At 45.5% G+C, this 17,195-nt stretch overlaps 1 protein-coding gene and 1 pseudogene across 4 annotated transcripts; both read right to left on the bottom strand.

Moving 5' to 3' along the window:
- Window positions 1-2,508: 2,508 nt before the first annotated feature.
- LOC141567588 (non-histone chromosomal protein HMG-14 pseudogene) lies at window positions 2,509-6,493 on the bottom strand (annotated as a pseudogene).
- Window positions 6,494-6,949: 456 nt separating this feature from the next.
- Window positions 6,950-15,963, bottom strand: LOC141567586 (uncharacterized). 4 transcript variants are annotated; one of them, XM_074315396.2, is made up of 4 exons: window positions 15,720-15,963; window positions 11,134-11,172; window positions 9,964-10,090; window positions 6,950-8,453 (listed from the first exon to the last, which is right to left on the bottom strand). In XM_074315396.2, the coding sequence occupies exons 3-4, from the start codon at window positions 9,995-9,997 to the stop codon at window positions 7,060-7,062; spliced, it is 1,428 nt and encodes a 475-aa protein (XP_074171497.1). In that variant the 5' UTR covers window positions 9,998-10,090; window positions 11,134-11,172; window positions 15,720-15,963; the 3' UTR covers window positions 6,950-7,059. The 4 variants fall into 4 exon arrangements, with proteins under 4 accessions (XP_074171497.1, XP_074171494.1, XP_074171495.1 ...); XM_074315393.2 differs by lacking the exon at window positions 11,134-11,172 and adding an exon at window positions 14,894-15,226; XM_074315394.2 differs by lacking the exon at window positions 11,134-11,172.
- Window positions 15,964-17,195: the final 1,232 nt, after the last annotated feature.

A 17,195-nucleotide genomic window follows, 5' to 3' on the forward strand; every position in this document is an offset into this window, starting at 1 on the left:
AGATGCTTGGATCTATCTGTAAAGAACAGTGATTTACCACATGCCATTTCCTGCCAGGACAGGTGAGTCTGTGGTCAGTCACAGTATTGGGAAAGGGGGTACCGGAACCCTGACGTAAAGGTTGGATGACATGATCTCCTTTCCTTGCTGGGAGGTAAATATAATTTCACCAGCAATGGCAGTGACTATGCATGGGGAGTTGAGATTATCTCAGAGAAATCTTTGTGAAATGTTGAAATTGCTGAAATCAATGATTAGTTATTCAAAGTTGGTGGCCAAAATAGCTCTTGGCCATGTGAACAAAGTATCTCAGTGAAATTTGAAGGGACACTTAACTCTGAGAAGTGAGGGAATGAAGCTGGTTACACAGGAAACTTGGCTAGCCTGAGGTTACAACTTTCTAAATTGTGATTTATTATTTCAATCATGTTTTAGTACACTGAGCAATACCAGCTTAAAGGAGGACGTAAAGAGAGCAGACAGCTTTGCCAGAATGCCAAAAACGAACAGGACATCTGTAGTATATTTATTCCCTCCTTAACAAATACTCAGTAAGTGCCTACTGCATTCTGGGCACTATTGTGGCTACATGGGATACATCAGGATCCAAGAGTCAAAGATCCCTGCCTTCATGGGGCTTTCATTCCAGTCAAAGGAGATGGACAGTAAATATTAATGACAACACAGTCAATTATGTAATATTCCTATATAAGTAATTTTCAAAACAAGACAGAAAGTTTGGGGTGCTATTAAATAGGGTTATATTTTTGCAATTTAAAACGTTTTTAATAGATTATTAAGGGAAGATCTCAGTAAGACATTAGAGCAAAAATTGAAGGAGGTAAAGGTCTGAGCCTTGTGGATATTTTGGGGAATTAGTTCCAGGAAGAGAAAGTCAGAACAAAGACCCTAAATTCAAATGTTTATTACCTTCCAGTAAAAGCCAAGGGGCCTGGAGCAAGTGCGACCAGGTGAGTGAGCAGAAGTGGAAGGAGATGAGCTGAGGGATGTTCTGGAGCCAGACAGGTAGAGCAAGGCAGACTGTTTTGAAGAGTTTTCATTTTGCTCTAAATGAATTCGGGAGCCGTGACAAAAAAACCTGAATAGAACAGAACCTGTCTATGTTGTTGATGAATTATTGTGACTACTGTGCTGAGGACTGTTAGAAGTTGGGAGACCATTTAGAGACCAGCACTAAAATCCAGGTGGGTGGGATGGTGGCTCCGATTGGGATCAGCAGTGGTGGTGATGAAATGTGGTCAGGTTCTTCTTGTTATGTGTATTTTACCACAATAAAAAATAATGATTTTTTAAAATGCCGTAAGAATTTTCATAACACACAGACATACACTAAAGACACTATTAGGAAAGCTATTCAAATAAAAAGAGAATCTAAAAGATGCTTCGCTGGAAGCTTGTGTAGGAGGTAGGTGGTTCATACATTTTTATTGATTACCACTTCATGCGTACCTGAACTTAAATTTAACTTCTTTAGCTTATCCCAGTTTCCTACATTAAACCACCTTTTTGCACATGGTAACTCTCAGAACGTAAAAGCACCTTTTCTGTTTATAGATGATAAAGTTCTAATACATGACACAGCCTTGCTAACTCTTGGAAAATCACCTGCTATGTCTTTGATTATGACAGAACAGCCAAAGGGAGAACAATCAAATTCACCCAGTCCTATATGACATAATTTACAGCTTTCTGTAATTTTTCAGAGGAACTCAAACCCTATCTGATAGGTTCTATTTCATTTGGAGTTAATCAGTAGAACCCCTTAGCAGCCTGTACAGCTATTTGAAGCAAACAGCCCAGGGAGGCTACAGGAATCCAGAAAACCTCTGGATTTGTTGCTCTGGCAGTGACAACGACTATAGGACATACACAGGTCTGTAGGTCCTGAGGACTGCTGCACACCCTCCTCCCATATAGCCACACTTACTGTGAAATTGATGGGTGCTCCTTTAGAAGGGGCTCATCTACTATAATTTGCTGCTGACTCCTCCACTTCCTACAATCCAATCAGTTTCTGCACAGAATATGGTTCCCACCCTGGGCCTTGTAAGTCTTACATCCATGGACATATAACTACATGATTTTTGACTTCAGGACGCAGACCACCAGGTAGAGCAGGGGAGACAACTATCCCTCAGCAATGCCAGGAATAGGGGACATCCTCTGAGTACAAACGACCCAACATGAGCTGTTGCCAAATGCACTGAAAACTGTCAAGGCAACTGCCTCATTCTCAAGCTGACTACAGAATTACAGTAACCCAGGGCACAAACTTTGGGGCAGAAGTCCTGTAAACTTTCCCAGGGGACCTCGTGCAGCAATATAAACTGAGCCAAATTTAGACTGAGAGCTGTTCTTTATCCTCCTATTTCCTCTGAAACACACACAGTAGAGGGTCCAACAAAACCCATTCACCCTTTCATTCTGGCAGAGTCCAATTCTATTCTCAGCCACAGCACACAGTGAATAGAAGCCTAAGAAACTAAATGTAGTTTAAGCAATAAGACCTTTATTATTACAAAAGCCAGTGGGGTGAGCGGGGAGTTCCCACATGAGAGGACCTGGAGACTGGAAAAATCCATTACAAGTCACATGAGACAATAATGCCCTCAAAGAAGGGAAACCTCTGTAAGCTGTCAGCTGAAGCCAGTTTGAGTCCTTTTGTCCAAAACTGGGTGATGTTCACACCCAAACCAGGTGGGGGGAGGAAAGGAGACCTTGCCAAAATGGCTCAAATGCCTTGAAAAGACTCTAAATAAAGCAAAAGGGCAGAGCAGTCTGCTCCCCCTGAGCATTTCAGAGACTAAGGTGACAGATACAGTGGCTCCCTGCCAGCTAACAGACGGAGGATGGCCTCTGTAATAGATACGGGCAGTGACAGAACTCCAGCAAAGGCCACAGGCAGGTCTGAAAGTACAACACAGTTCACGAAAGCTTCCCACACACCTGGCACTTTAATCAGCTGTTCTAGAAGGGAAACTGACAGTCTACTTGTCAGGGCTTCAAAACTGGGTCAAACTACTATTTAAAATTTTTAAAAAAGTATATATCAAATGCTGTGGTACTGGCATAGAGACATATAAAAGAATGAAATAAAAGAGCCCAGAAACAAACCCTCACATACATACTCAGATTTTTTACAAGCGTGCAAAGACCATTCAATTGAAAATGAGCCTTTTCTGTAGATGGTGTTAAGAAAACTGGATACCCACATGCAAAAGAATGAACTTACACGCTTGCCTTATGTGATTAAAAAAAAGAAAGAACTTAAAATGGGTTAAAGGCCTAAAATGTTAAGACCTAAACATACTATAATAATAATCTTAAAATAAATATAGGAAAATAGCTTCATGACATTGGATTTAGCAATAATTTCTTAGACATGATACAAAGGCACGGACGACAAAAATTAAAATTGGACTATGTTGAAATTTAAAACTTCTGTGCAAAAAAGGACTAAATGAACAGTGAAAAGGCAACCCTCAGAATGGGAGAAAATATTTGCAAATCATGTATCTGATAAGAGGTCAACATCCACAATATATAAAGAACTCCTACATCTAAATATTAATAACAACAGCAAAAACTGATTAAAAAATGGGCAAAGACTTGAAAAAGACATTTTCCCAAAGAACATATACAAACAGCCATCAAGCAGATGAAAAAATGCTCAACATCATTAATCCTTAGGGAAACGCAAATCAAAACCACGATGAAATAACACCTCATCTCTCTGATGGTGTTTTTTGTTTTGTTTTTTCAGTTTCATGTGTACGAAACACTATAAATAGACATGTATCATTTATACCCCTCACAAAGTGATAACCCACCTCCCCCAATCTACTACCCTTCTGACATCGCATACAGCCATTACATTTCCACTGTCTCTATTCCTTATGCTGTACTCCACTTCAACTATATAAAATTATAGTTGACATTATTCAGCTTCAGCTTCAGGTGTACAGTGCAGTGATCAGGCATCTACAGCATCCCTGAAGTGGTCTCCCTAATAAGACAAGTGTCCATCGGATACCCTACAAGATCTTTACATTATTGATTACTTTCTCCAAATTAACTTTCGTAACCCCGTGGCCATCTTGTGGTTACTGACTATGCTTTTTAATCCCCTCACCTTCCCCCTTATCCCCATCCCCGCTCCCATCTAGCAACCCTCAGTTTTTCCTCTATGTCCCTGAGACTGTTTCTGATTAGTTCGTTCATTTATCCTATTCTTTAGATTCCACATATAAGTGAGATCATATGGTATTTGTCTTTCTCTGTCTGACTTATTTCACTTAGCATAACGTTCTCTAGGTCCATCCATATCATTGCAAATGGTAAAATTTTGTTCTTCTTTATGGCTGCATAATACTCCATTGTATAAATGTACCAAGTTTCTTAATCTAGTCGTCTACCAATGGGCATTTCGGTTGTTTCCGTGTCTTGGCTATTGTGAATAGTGCTGCAATAAACATGGGAGTGCATCGATTTTTTTCGAATTAGCATTTTGGAATTCTCCAGATACCCAAGAGTGGAATTGCTGGGTCATAAGGTAGTTCCATTTTCAATTTTTTGAGATACCTTCATACTATTTTCCATAGTGGCTGCACCAACCTGCAATCCCACCAACAGTTCACAAGGGTTCCCTTTTCTCCACATTCTCACCAGCACTTGTTTGTTGATTTATTGATGATAGGCATTCTGACCAGAGTGAGGCTGTGTCTCATTGTGTTGTGTTTTTTTTTCATAACCGAGATTTTATTGGTTGTTTTGAGAATAAGTACACAGACATTTCAAATTTGTACACAATTCTTAACGTACGTACCAAAAACCTAAAAAGTCATGTAGTTGTGATTCTTTTCTAAAGTTATTCGTGACTTTCCAGCTTACAATTTGGAAGCTAATTTTCCTTAATAGAATATCAAGTACCAATATCTTCAAATGTTGATACACTGTTACATCAAAAGTCCCACTGATACACAATTTAATATCATATATACTACATACTCAAATTTTCGATCTTTCACAGCACATTAACAAAATGACTAGGAAAACTGGACTACCACGACCAAAAATGGTACAGAGTGCACAAAATCCTGACAGGGAGAGTCAGGATCAAGGAGTGGTTTTGTTTAGGAAACAAGTCTACCAAAAACGGAAATAGAATTCAAAATGTTCAAGACCTATTAAATGCACAACTGACTCTAAATGGCCACTTAATATGCTCTGTGTATTATAGGATATAAAAACTACCCCCATCTATGGAATGTTAAGCTGACACCCAAGACAATCAAAGCTTCCCATATTCAATATCCCACTATTTTCTGGTTGTACCAAAAAATAAACAACCAGCAAATGATTTCACCTCTTAAAAAAAAGCATTTACACTTAAAAAATGGGATGAGGTGGAATTCCCTCCTTAAAAATGTTTCTAGAGCTACTAAAAAACTTGCATTTACAAAATAGTTGATAAAAATATTCCTCTGGATTGTACAAGAAGGGAGACAGGGACCACTGATAAGACATGGTATGATACTAATCAGACTTGGCTTCTTTCTCTCCTGCTGCATCAGAGGCTGGACTCGCCTCCATTTTAGTTTCTCCGTTTTCTGCAGGTAAATCTTCTTTAGTTTCTTGGTTAGCCACTTCGGCCTGCTTTCCCTTTGCTCCCCTTTTTCCTTTTGTTTGCACTTTTTTGTCTGCAGATTTATCCTTTCCTGACGCCTTTTTGGGCTTCGTTTCCACTTTTGCAGGAGGAGGTTTAGCTGACAACCTCGCCGACCTCCTCTTGGGCTCCTCCTTCGCGGCCCCCTCGGCGGAGCTGACCTTCCTCTTGGGCATCGTGGCAGCGGGGCGGGCGCGTGCTGGAAGCCTGCGGACCGCAGCGCGCCGAGAGCCTTTGCGAAGCTGGGCTGCTTGGCAGCTGCCGCTCCTCCCGCGCCCGAGCTGCTGGGACTCGCGATGGGTCATTGTGTTTTTATTTGCATTTCACTAATGATTAGTGAGGCCGAGCATTTTTTCATATGTCTGTTTGCTATCTGTATGTCCTCTTTAGAAAAATGTCTCTTCATGTCCTCTGCCCATTTTTCAATTGGATTGTTTGTTTTTTTGGTGTTAAGTTGACTGAGTTTTTTTTAAATAAATTTTGGATATTAACCCCTTATCAGATATATCATTTCCCATTCAGTAGGATCCCTTTTTGTTTTATTGATGGTTTCCTTAGCTGTGAAAAAACTTTTTAGTTTGACATAATCCCATGTTTATTTTTCCTCTTACTTCCCTTGCCCAAGGAGATACAGGATAGTGTTATAAAAAATAAAACAAGAAAATAAAAAGTGCTGGGGAGGGTGTAGAGAAATTGGAACCCTTAAGGACTGTTGGTGGGAATGTAAAATGGTACAGCTACTATGGAAGACAGCCCCTCATTCCTCAAAAAAATTAAAAATTTAATTACCATGTGATCCAACAATTCCACTTCTGGAGGCATTCCTAAAAAAAATTCAAAGGAGGGCCTCGAAGAAATATTTGTGCAATCATGATTATAACATTATTCACAGTAGCCATAAGGTGGAAGCCACCTAATGTCTACTGATGGATGAATGGATAAAGAAAACGTGACACACATATAAAATGCCATATTATTTACCTAGTTAGAGGAAGGAGATTCCGACACATGCTACAACATGGGATGAACCTTGAGGAAATTATGCTAAGTGAAATAAGCCAGTCACAAAAGGAGAAAAACTATGATTCTTCTCGTATATACCCAGAGTGGACAAATTCATAGACAGAAAGCACAATGATGGTTCTCAGGGGTAAGGGAGGGGGCAATGAGGAGTTGCTGTTTAATGAGTGTAGTTTCAATTTTATAAGATAAAAAAGATTTCTGGATATTTGTCGCACAAAAATGTCAGTGTATTATTACTACTGAACCTTACCCTTATAGTTAAGATTGTAAATTTTATGTTACACGTATTTTAAGATACAACAACAAAAAAAGAAAAACCCAAACTACATAGCAGTAGTTCCCGTGCTAAATCAGAGCAGACTTTTCTTTGAAGACTTTTCCAGTTTGCAATACTCTTTAGTGTGAACTTCTTGGTGTCGAACGAGGTGGGAGTTCTGCCTAAAGCCTCTCCCACAGTTGATGCACTCATAAGGCCTTTCCCCAGTATGAATTCTCCGATGTTTAATGAGGCTGGAGTTGTATCTAAAGGACTTCCCACATTCACTGCACTCGTAAGGCTTTTCTCCAGTGTGAACTCTCTGATGAATAATGAGAGTGGAACCATCCATAAAGAATTTCCCACATTGACTACATTTATACGTTTTTTCTCTGGTGTGAATATTTTGGTGCCGAATGAGGTGGGAGTTTTGGCTAAAGAGTCTACCACATACGCTGCACTCATAAGGCTTCTCCCCAGTGTGGTTTCTCCGATGTCTAATGTGATTTGAGTTGTGCCTAAAGAGTTTCCCACACTCACTACACTCATAAGGCCTCTCTCCAGTGTGAGCTTTCTGATGTCTCTCAAGCGTGAAGCGGTACCTAAAGAATTTTCCACATTTGCTGCACTCAAAACGCCTTCCCCTGGTGTGAACTCTCTGGTGAATAATAAGTGTAGAGATGTCCACAAGAAATTTCCCACACACGTTGCACTCATATGGCCTTTCTCCAGTGTGAACTCTTTGATGTCTTTTGAGTGTGAAGCTATACCTAAACAACTTCCCACATTCACTGCATTTATATGGCTTTTCTCCAGTGTGAACTCTCTGATGAATAATGAGCATGGAGCTGTCTTTAATACATTTCCCACACTGGCTGCACTCGTAACGCATTGGCCTAGAGTGAACTGTCTGGTGGTCAATGAGGCCAGACCACTGAGTAAAGAACCTCCTACATGCAAGATGATCACAGAGGCTTGTTCCACTGTGGATTTTCCGGTGCTCAACAAGCATGTGTTTGTGGCTAAAGGCTTTCCCACATTCATCACACTTGTAGTCATTTTCATTTTGCCCACTTTCAAGGGTCTCTCTGCCCTCAGTGTTGTGTGGCTTCCTTCCGTTGTGAGGGGCCTGGTGCTGGGGGAGGTCTGTGCTAGACAGGAAGTCCGTCCCACTCTCCATGCATAGGAGGGTTCCCGCTGCAGTGTGAGTGCTGCAGGTCCTCCCCACATCCCATCTAGGCAGTTCCTTTCTATTCTGCTCCTTATGGTACTGGGAGAGATGTGCTACACATATGTCCACCTCTTGCTGAGGGTGTGTTCTTCTGGGTTCAGCCAGGCGCAAAACGTCTTGTAAAAGTGGGCCACACATCTCACAAGGCTGGGCCCTGTGGGTGGACAGATCTGGCTTTGGAGTCCTGACCTGTGACTCTCCCACAGAATCACCTTGCTCAGAAGGGGCCGCCTCATCCTGGGCTCCATGACACCAGCCTGTAAGCAGAGAAATGCCGGTGAAGTGCACATCGACTGTGGTAGGAGGGGGCAGCCCCATCACAAATGAGTGTCAGACACACCACGAGTAAGCCCATGGGACTGCTGACAGAAAAGGCGGCTAGAGCCAGAGAGAGGAAGGCCTGTTGTGCAGAGCTGGGTGGGAGACCCCTGACGATGAGAAAGGACCCAAGGCAGGGGTACAGTGCATGGAGCAGAGGCAGGGTCTCCAAATCACTCCTCTGCAAATGGCTTTCAACAAGGCCTGGCTGCTGGTGACTGGTGAGCACTGCATAGCAGGTTGTGTCCAGACCCAGAAATGTCTGATTGCAACACAATTGCTGGTATTCAAGGGCTATTTAAGGATATGTGCAGACATCACTACACCTTAAGTGAATGGGTAAGAGCTGGGACCCGAAGTTAGAGTCAAAATAACAACGGGCAAGAAAAGGCAGAAATGAGTTGTGGCCTCTGTCCCTCGTGTCATACAAGGGTGGACACAGGACCAATGTCCAGAGTGACTGGAAATCATCTCTGACAGCTCTCCATTTCCCAGCTCCCAAATACCAGGACCACATTCCTCTGAGCCTCTCCTGACATTGCAAAGTAATATCCACCTGTCAGGCACCCAGCACCCTCCTCATTGCTCAAACTGAGTAACTACTTGGACCTTGAAGAGGCCAGACCACAGGGGAAGACAGAAAAAGGGAGTGGACAAAACACACCCCAAGTGAGCCACCCCATAACAGCCAACATTCTACAATTACAGGAAGTTCAGAGGAGGGCCTTTAAAAACACAATCCAGTGGTCCCCACTGATGAAACAGGTAAAGAGTTAACAGGAATGAGCTTGTGAGTTAACAGGAACGAGCTTAAGAATTAAGCGCTGAGCTCTGAATCCCCTGGCTGGCTACAGAAACGGAACGGTTCCCCAGGGAAGCCAACTGTAATGCCAATGCCCTGCAGCTGACAAGCCCCCTACATCCTGCATAGAAAAATATAAAGCCTCAGCTAAACAGAAACCCACAGCAGCTGTCTACTCCAGACTCTGCCCCCGGCAACTCTTCTGCTGGTGCTTCTCTTCTTAAACAAATTTTCTAACTTCTATTCCGTTGTGCCTTATAAATTGTTTCACAACCCGCCAGTCACCACAACACCCACAAGTAGTGATGACAGTAGTGGCATAGACAGACCTCAAAGCATGTCAGCAAGTGCCAGCATCTAAGCTGAGTGACCCAAGCAGGGACAGGCAGGTATGAGGGCAGGTCTCAGACAAGCTTCAAGATTTCCGACTCCTGAGCCCTGTCTTGCAAGTACTCAGAGCAGCCGGGACGGGCTGCTTGGGGACAGCGAGTACAGTGCACACGGCCCGGCCATGGCAGCAACAACACACATGCCAGGAAAGGAAGTAGTGCCCACCAGAGTCTCATTGTGGGAAGGACAGAGCTGCCCCTGAAAAGAGGGAAAACAATGCCCAGCCCAGGACCCTGGGGTAGGTGTGAGGGCCTTACCTATGGCAGATAGAAGTGCGACGTTCTCCGTCATCACATGGTGGTACAGGGATCTCTGAGCTTCATCAAGGAGTTCCCACTCCTCCTGGGAGAAATGTACGGCCACGTCCTCAAAGACCACACGGCCCTGCCAAAGTGGGGACAATTTAGTCCATGAGCAGCTTCTTGTTCTGTGTTTCCTTCAATTCCGCATTTGTCTCCTTGCCACCCATTAATTACAGAACCAAACTAACAGCCAAATCTGTTTATCTCTCCCCTGTGATCCAGAGCCCAGTCTGAATCACCTCAATGAACTCTCGCACATCAAGTGGATAGTTCCCCTGCCCCAAATCAGCCCAGGATGAAGGATCAGACAACTAGGGACAGCCTCTGCCCCCCAGGTACACTACAATTATACAAACTAGCCATCCCTAAGCCACCCTCCCTGCATTGCCCTTGGAAAGTCCAATAAAGGCTCTGACCTCAGGTTTCCCTCTACTCGTGCTTCCCCATGTGGCCCTGTATTATATGGTGTGCCCCTCCTCTCAGGAAATGTAAGTAGGGCTGGCCCGGTGGCTCAGGTTGTTGGAGCGCTGTGCTCCTAACTCAGAGGTCGCTGGTTGTTTTCCCACCTGGACCAGTGAGCTGCGCCCGCTACAGCTAAGATTGTGAATAATAGCTCTCCCTGGAGCTGGGCTACAGTGAACAGCCAGGGGTTGGCGTGAGCTACTGGGGCAGCTGAGTGCTGCCATGGGCTGCTGTGTGCTGCCGTGGGCTACTGTGTGATGCCATGAGCACGACTGGCTGGCAGCCATCGTGAGCGGCTGGCAGCCGGCGAGAGCTGCGTGAGCTGCTGTGAGCAGCCAACCTACAACTGGTGACCGACTGCCTCAGATGGGGGAGTGCAAGGCTCATAATACCAGCATAATACTAGGGAGCTGTGTCCTACAACCGGACTGAGAGACAATGGCTTAAACCAGAGTGGGGGGGGGGAGGTGGAAGAAAGGAAGTAATAAAAACTTTCTTTCACTGTCACTGGCCTCTCTGTGTCCTCACTTACTCATTGATTGTGCATAAATTAAAACCCCATAGGTACTGTCACTCATACACTTCTCTCCAGCACCATCAGCCCTTCCCCCACACATCCCTCCTGCTGATCCTCTTCCCGACTTCCCGATGTGGAACACTTACCAGGTGCTGGGGGCACCTGTGTCTCCTCTCTCAATAGCACTGAGTCCAGCACACAGCATGAAACAGGTGGGGGAGGGGGCAGAAAAGTGCCATCTTAGGCTCTGGCCTGGTATATGGGATCCCAGCCCTCTCCTGTCAGCCAGTTTCCCTAGGGTCTCCCAGATCTTGCCTCTCAGACAACCAAACTCAGTCTCATCATTCCACCCTAAGGGCCAGTGCCAGGGCCCAGGGCCAACCACTCACCCTTCTCACCTGCACATCACTGTTTGGACTGCCCTCCCTCACGACTCTGAACCCTGCACAGTGACAACTCCACAGACACGCCAGCCCATGCCACTGGCATTTCCTTCACCTCCTAACAGGCCACTCTGCATGTGGAAACCAGTTGTGCACGGCCAGTGCAAGCAGCATCTTAATCCGCCCTGGTTTGGCCCCAGGACAGCATTCCCCCAGGACCAGAGAGCATGGACCTCTCATTTGCACATCTCCCCACCTAACCCTGTTTCCTGCTTTAACCCAGCCACAGAAACCTACATGAGGATCCCAAGGTTCCCGGCCCTCTCCCACTTCTGAGGCCGTCCCTGACTCCCCACTTCCATCTCACTCTCCATATGAGAAAATGTGGGCAGCTCTGTGTAAAACACATCCAGAAGCCACCACTCTACTCTATCTCCACAGCCACTCTTGTCCAGCCAACAGCAGCATGCACCTGCACTGGGGCAGCGACCCCCTTTACCCCCACCATCTATCTTCTACTCTGTAGCCTGAAGGAGTCTGTTAAAACCTGGATCAGATGACCTCCCTCCTCTGCTCCAAACCTTCCCTGTTTCCACTGTCCTCATATTAGAGGCTGGGAACCAAAGGCTGTCATTCTGGGCCTGGTCCCTGCATGCTCCAACCTCCCGTCACCCCACTCCCTATCCCATCCAATGTAACAGGAATTTTCAATTTCCTAAACACCCCCAGATAGTTCTCACCTGCTAGTATCTGAACATTCTGGATCCTGCACCCTGCATGCACATCACATCTTACCCATCAGCTGTCCAAAATGGAACTGATCCATATAACCCAGGACTGAATTCAGGATCCTGGGTTTTGTGGAACCACAGGGTTTTCAGACACAAGAAAAGGAGGATAGGTGCAGAGTCTCAGGACACCACCATTCCATTCCCTACATTGGGGTACCTAAGACATCGGGGTGATAACTAGGGTGGGTGGGAGCCTGGGAACTCTCTACTCATCCCTGCTGGGTCCATAAGCATTTCTGTCACTGCCATGGGACCCAGTGGGAAGAGGAAGGCCATGAGAAATGGAAAGCCGTGTTAGGATCCGATAAGCTGCCTGGACCATTACCCCTGCCCTGCCCTAGAGCAAAGCGACCTCAGCCTGATGGTCGAAGCTCAGCTCCTCAGACCTCAGTGCTGCCTCTTACCAGCTGGGTGACACTGGAGAAGGACTGAATCTCCCTGAGCCTCAATGCTCTCATCTGTAAAATGGGCATTAGAATGCTTTCAACTCATAGGGCAGATAGTGATATCAAACATAAAGAGTAAACACGATGTATCAGCTGTACTGTCCACACGACCAATGGTTCTGTATATGTGTTGAGTGCAAATGAAGTAGTAGGGTTTTGAAAATTTGGGCATGTATTTTTTCCACCTTTTAAGGTTTTCAGAGGATATGATATATAAAACTTTACATCATAAGCAAATACTTAAAGGTAAATTAACATTCAGACAAATTATTAAGTATTTAGATAAATGCAACTAATTCAATAGGTTCATTTCTAACTGTCTACCTATGTGTACATACGAGGTTTGATAAGTTCACGAACTCATCCTAGAAAAAGTGCTACCTACCTCATTGCTGAATATCACTACAGTCACCTTCGAAGTACTCCCTTTAGGAAGCTATGCACCAACACTAGCGTCTAGTCCAACCTTCAAAGCAATTCTGGAACTTTTTTTCTGGAATGGCCATCAGAGCTGTCGTCATACTACCCTTGAGGTCTTGAACGCCATCAAAATGCCTTCTTTTCAATATTTCCTTTATCTTCAGAAGTCATGGGGGCCAGATCAAGTGAGTAGGGAGGGTGTTCCAATAGTTATTTGTTTACTGACTAAAAACTCCCTCACAGACAGTGCCATGTGAGCTGGTACACTGTCGTGATGCAAAAGTCATGAATTCTTAGTGAAAAGTTCAGGTTGTCTAACTTTCTCACACAGCTTTTTCAGCACTTCCAAATTGTAAACTTGGTTAACTGTTTGTCCAATTGGTACAAATTCACAATGAATAATCCCTTTGCTATCAAAAAAGGTTAGCAATATCGCTGCAACAAGTTTGCAAACTTAATTGTCACGCCTCGTATTTAGAGGGATGCTGGTTCATTCATGTTTAAGTCAATAACTGCTTTATATGAGCTTAAGTTAATAAGTTGCAGGGAGGGACTGGGCAGGCAGGTCAGCTACCAGTCCTTTCAGCAACCAGGCCTGCCTGCAACATAATCCTCTGAGGGGAGCGTGCAGGGACCCAATGACTGGACAGTGGATCACCCCTCTGGCTCTGAGGGCTGGAGGAGGTGAGGCAGCAGTGCCCTGGTATGGGACCCAACAGCTCCACTAGCCCAGGTGACTCCTGTCTTGTTCCACAGGGAGTGGTCTTGAGGTTCTGCTTAGCCTAAACTGGGGAGAATCTATACCAACTCGCACCTCAGCCTCCACCGAGGTCAGCTCCTTACTCCATCTGGACCTCTCTTCCTACAAACACAGGCCAGAAGTCATTCCACACCAGGACCGCTCCTCTCTGAAGAGGCATCAGGGATGCACACCCACCTGCGCCCTGCCCTCTAGTCTGAGGCATCCCCTACCTCACCACAGAGCCCATCTGAAAATAACAACTTTAAGATGCTCCTTCTTTAATCTGATCCCCAGACTACATCCTGGTCCAGTCCAGCACCCCTTACCCTTTTGAAAGGTGCAGACCAGCCACCTTCCCAGGCCTCCAGATCTTTATGTCCATCTGCCTATGTGAGGTCTCGATCTCTGACATCTCCATCTGGAGACATCTCAGAATCACCATGTCCAAATACAACTCATGATGGTCTCCCTGAATCCTGTTCACTGCGCTAACTTCCTCGTCTCCATTCCTTAAATGTTTAGGTAAAAAATTTGGGATGGCCTTTCACTCACTACTTTTGCTCACAGACACATGTGATGCAGCAGGAAATCCTGGTGACTCTATCTTTATGATCTATAGAAACTCTTGTCACATCTCTCCTCCACTGTCACTCCTCCTGTCCAGCCCCTCCCATAATTCTCTTGGAGTCCACTGCCCTGTCATCCTTAGCATCTTCCTGTCTCCATTTCCCATCCCCCTTTTAACAACTTTAAACTTCAAATCCCGATATGCACCTAAATTAGGTTCCATGACCCAATACCAACATACGGGGGGGGGGGGGGGGGGGGAGTGACTTCCCAAACAACGCCAAGCAATTCTCGGACACCAGCAGGGTTGTCAAAGGATTCAACTCAATTCTAACGGTGTGCACCCAGAGATGGCATCAGATTCACGGATTAAGTCCTACAACACTTCAGTCCTATAACACTACCCCTTCAGATGCCAGTCACAAGTCCAGGTTGATAACCTGTATTTCTGGCCCATTAGCTATAAATCAGAGGTTCCCAACACCATCTCCTTGCGTTCAATTAATTTACTAGAACCGTTCACAGAACTCAGAGAAACATTTTACTTACTAACTTACCAGTTTATTATAAAAAACGATATAACCCAGGATCATCCAAATGGAAGAAATGCACAAGGCAAAGTATGGGGAAGAAACCCGGAGCTGCCACGGCCACTCCAGGTTCACCACTCTCCCCATATCGCCACCTCTTCACCAACTCAGAATCTGTCCTTATGGGTTTCCATGGAGGCTTCATTACATGGGCCTGGTTGTTTAAATCACTGCCGTTGGCAACTGATTTAACCTTCAGCCCCTCTCCACTCTAGGGAGGTGGGGTGGAGTGGGAATTAAAATTCCAATCTTCTAATCATATGGTCGATTCTCCTGACAATCAGCCACCATCCTCAGGTGCTTCAGGGAAGAAAAAAAAAATCACCTCATTCACAGTACAAAAGACACCTTTATTACTCTCAACACCTAGGAAATTCCAAGGATTTTGGAAGCAGTGAGCCAGACCTGTGGTGAAGACCAAGTATATACGAGGAATACATTCTGGTCATCTAAATGACCAAATATATATTTCTTATAAATCACAATATCGCAGCCCCTCTCTTCCTCTACAACGTTCCATGGCTTCCAGAAACTCAGGTCGCCACCCAGGTGACACGCCTGGCCCTGTGTCCCCTGGAGACACAGACCCGAGGTCTCCCCAGTGCTGCCGACCCAGCAGCTCCTGCAGCCTGTGCACAGGCCGCCCCTGAGGGAACCCTCCCACCTCATCACACGGCCGACACCGGGGCCTGACTGCAGGAAACCAATCGGTTCCCCTCCACCCGGGCTCCGCTCTCGAAAGTGGGAGCCGGTGGGGGGGGGGGGGGTGAGGCCCGGGGTACGCAGCACCCACCTGGGTCGGGCTCATCGGCACGGGCCCCAGCCACAGACCCGTGGGAAGAGCGGGACCAGAGCTGGCGACCGGGGGGGAACAGGACGCCGCCGTCACCGACGGGCTCAGTCGGGCCTCACAACCGCCTCAGGGAAGCGGGGACACACCTCTTCTCCCTCTTTGTCTCCTCGGTCCCGCCCCAGAGCTCCGCCGCCCTTAGGAAACAGAGAAGAACCCTAAGAACCGCCCAAACGCCCCTACAGAGAGAAAGCCTCCGGAAGTACCGCCCCCACGTGCGTGTAGGCACGTAAACGTCTCTATGCTAAACCCTCATTGGCTCATCCCGCCTCATCCCTTGCCGCAGAGCCTTCTGGGTAGCGTAGTTTTCCAGCTAGTACCCACTCTGGCAGCAACTGTTTTTCCAGACTTTGGGGATAAAGACCAACGCACAACTTGAGGAGCTCTGGGAAGTGGAGTTCCCGAACTCCAAGGACGCAGCGCGGCTTTGTGGCCCTTAAAGGGGACGTGTCAGAAATAGAGATCTGTTATTACAGACTATGACATACAGCAAATTCCCAAAGGCTGCACGACCGAAGGGACATGTCATACCATAATGACACTCAGCGTTCACGCATAGCTGTTGGCTGTCTTGTTGCTCGTCAAATACCAATAGACTGAAGTTTTGGAGAATGTTTTATGACCTTCGATAAGCTCTGTCAGTGACAAGAAAGACCACAGACGGCATGACAGGGATTGGAGGAGGCATATTGTTCCTGCCTGGACAATCAGTGATTGTGTTCCAAGGTACAGAGCAACACTTCTATTGAGATAATATTTTGCCCTCGTTGAGATAATATTATTACTCCATATCCGAGATAGTTTCCGGATATGGAGAATCTGAAAAGGAGAGCGATTTATCACAGATCCTTTCCTGCCAAGATAGTGTGTGCCCTCCTAACCGACAAGTGTGCAAAGGGGGCCTCTTGTCCCTGAGATAAAGGTGTGGGATTCCATGAGATTTACAAAGAGTTTACAGAGCTATTTTTCTCCCACTGTACTTGATGATTAAACCACTTAATGGTTACCCTAGGTGAAAACCATACACCGACAAATAAAGATCTGAGTAATGCCGTATGGTATCTCCTGCCTGAAGATTTGCCTGAAGGAAGACCAAAAAGGAGGATTAAGAATTGAAGTGCTTATTTTTCATTTTCAGAAGAGGAAAAGGCTGTCATTTACCAAAGTCTAATGTCATGAACAAGAAATCACCATTTATTAGAGATAACTTTGGATGAATATATATGCTCTGAAAAGTCAGCCTGTCAACAATAGAATTACCCCAGTAACTAACCTTATAAAAGTTAGGAAATCATTGCTAGTACCAAGCTGCTAAGATTCAGTATGGGGACAGAGCCCCAGAAAGTAGTTTACAGGCTCTCGGCCTCACGTGGAAAGGTGCTGGCTCGGCTGTGGCTGATTGGCTGTCGGCTGTGGCCG

Source organism: Rhinolophus sinicus, chromosome 8, assembly GCF_057876585.1.
Source record: "Rhinolophus sinicus isolate RSI-liver-muscle chromosome 8, RSI-T2T, whole genome shotgun sequence".
Lineage (NCBI taxonomy): Eukaryota > Metazoa > Chordata > Mammalia > Chiroptera > Rhinolophidae > Rhinolophus > Rhinolophus sinicus.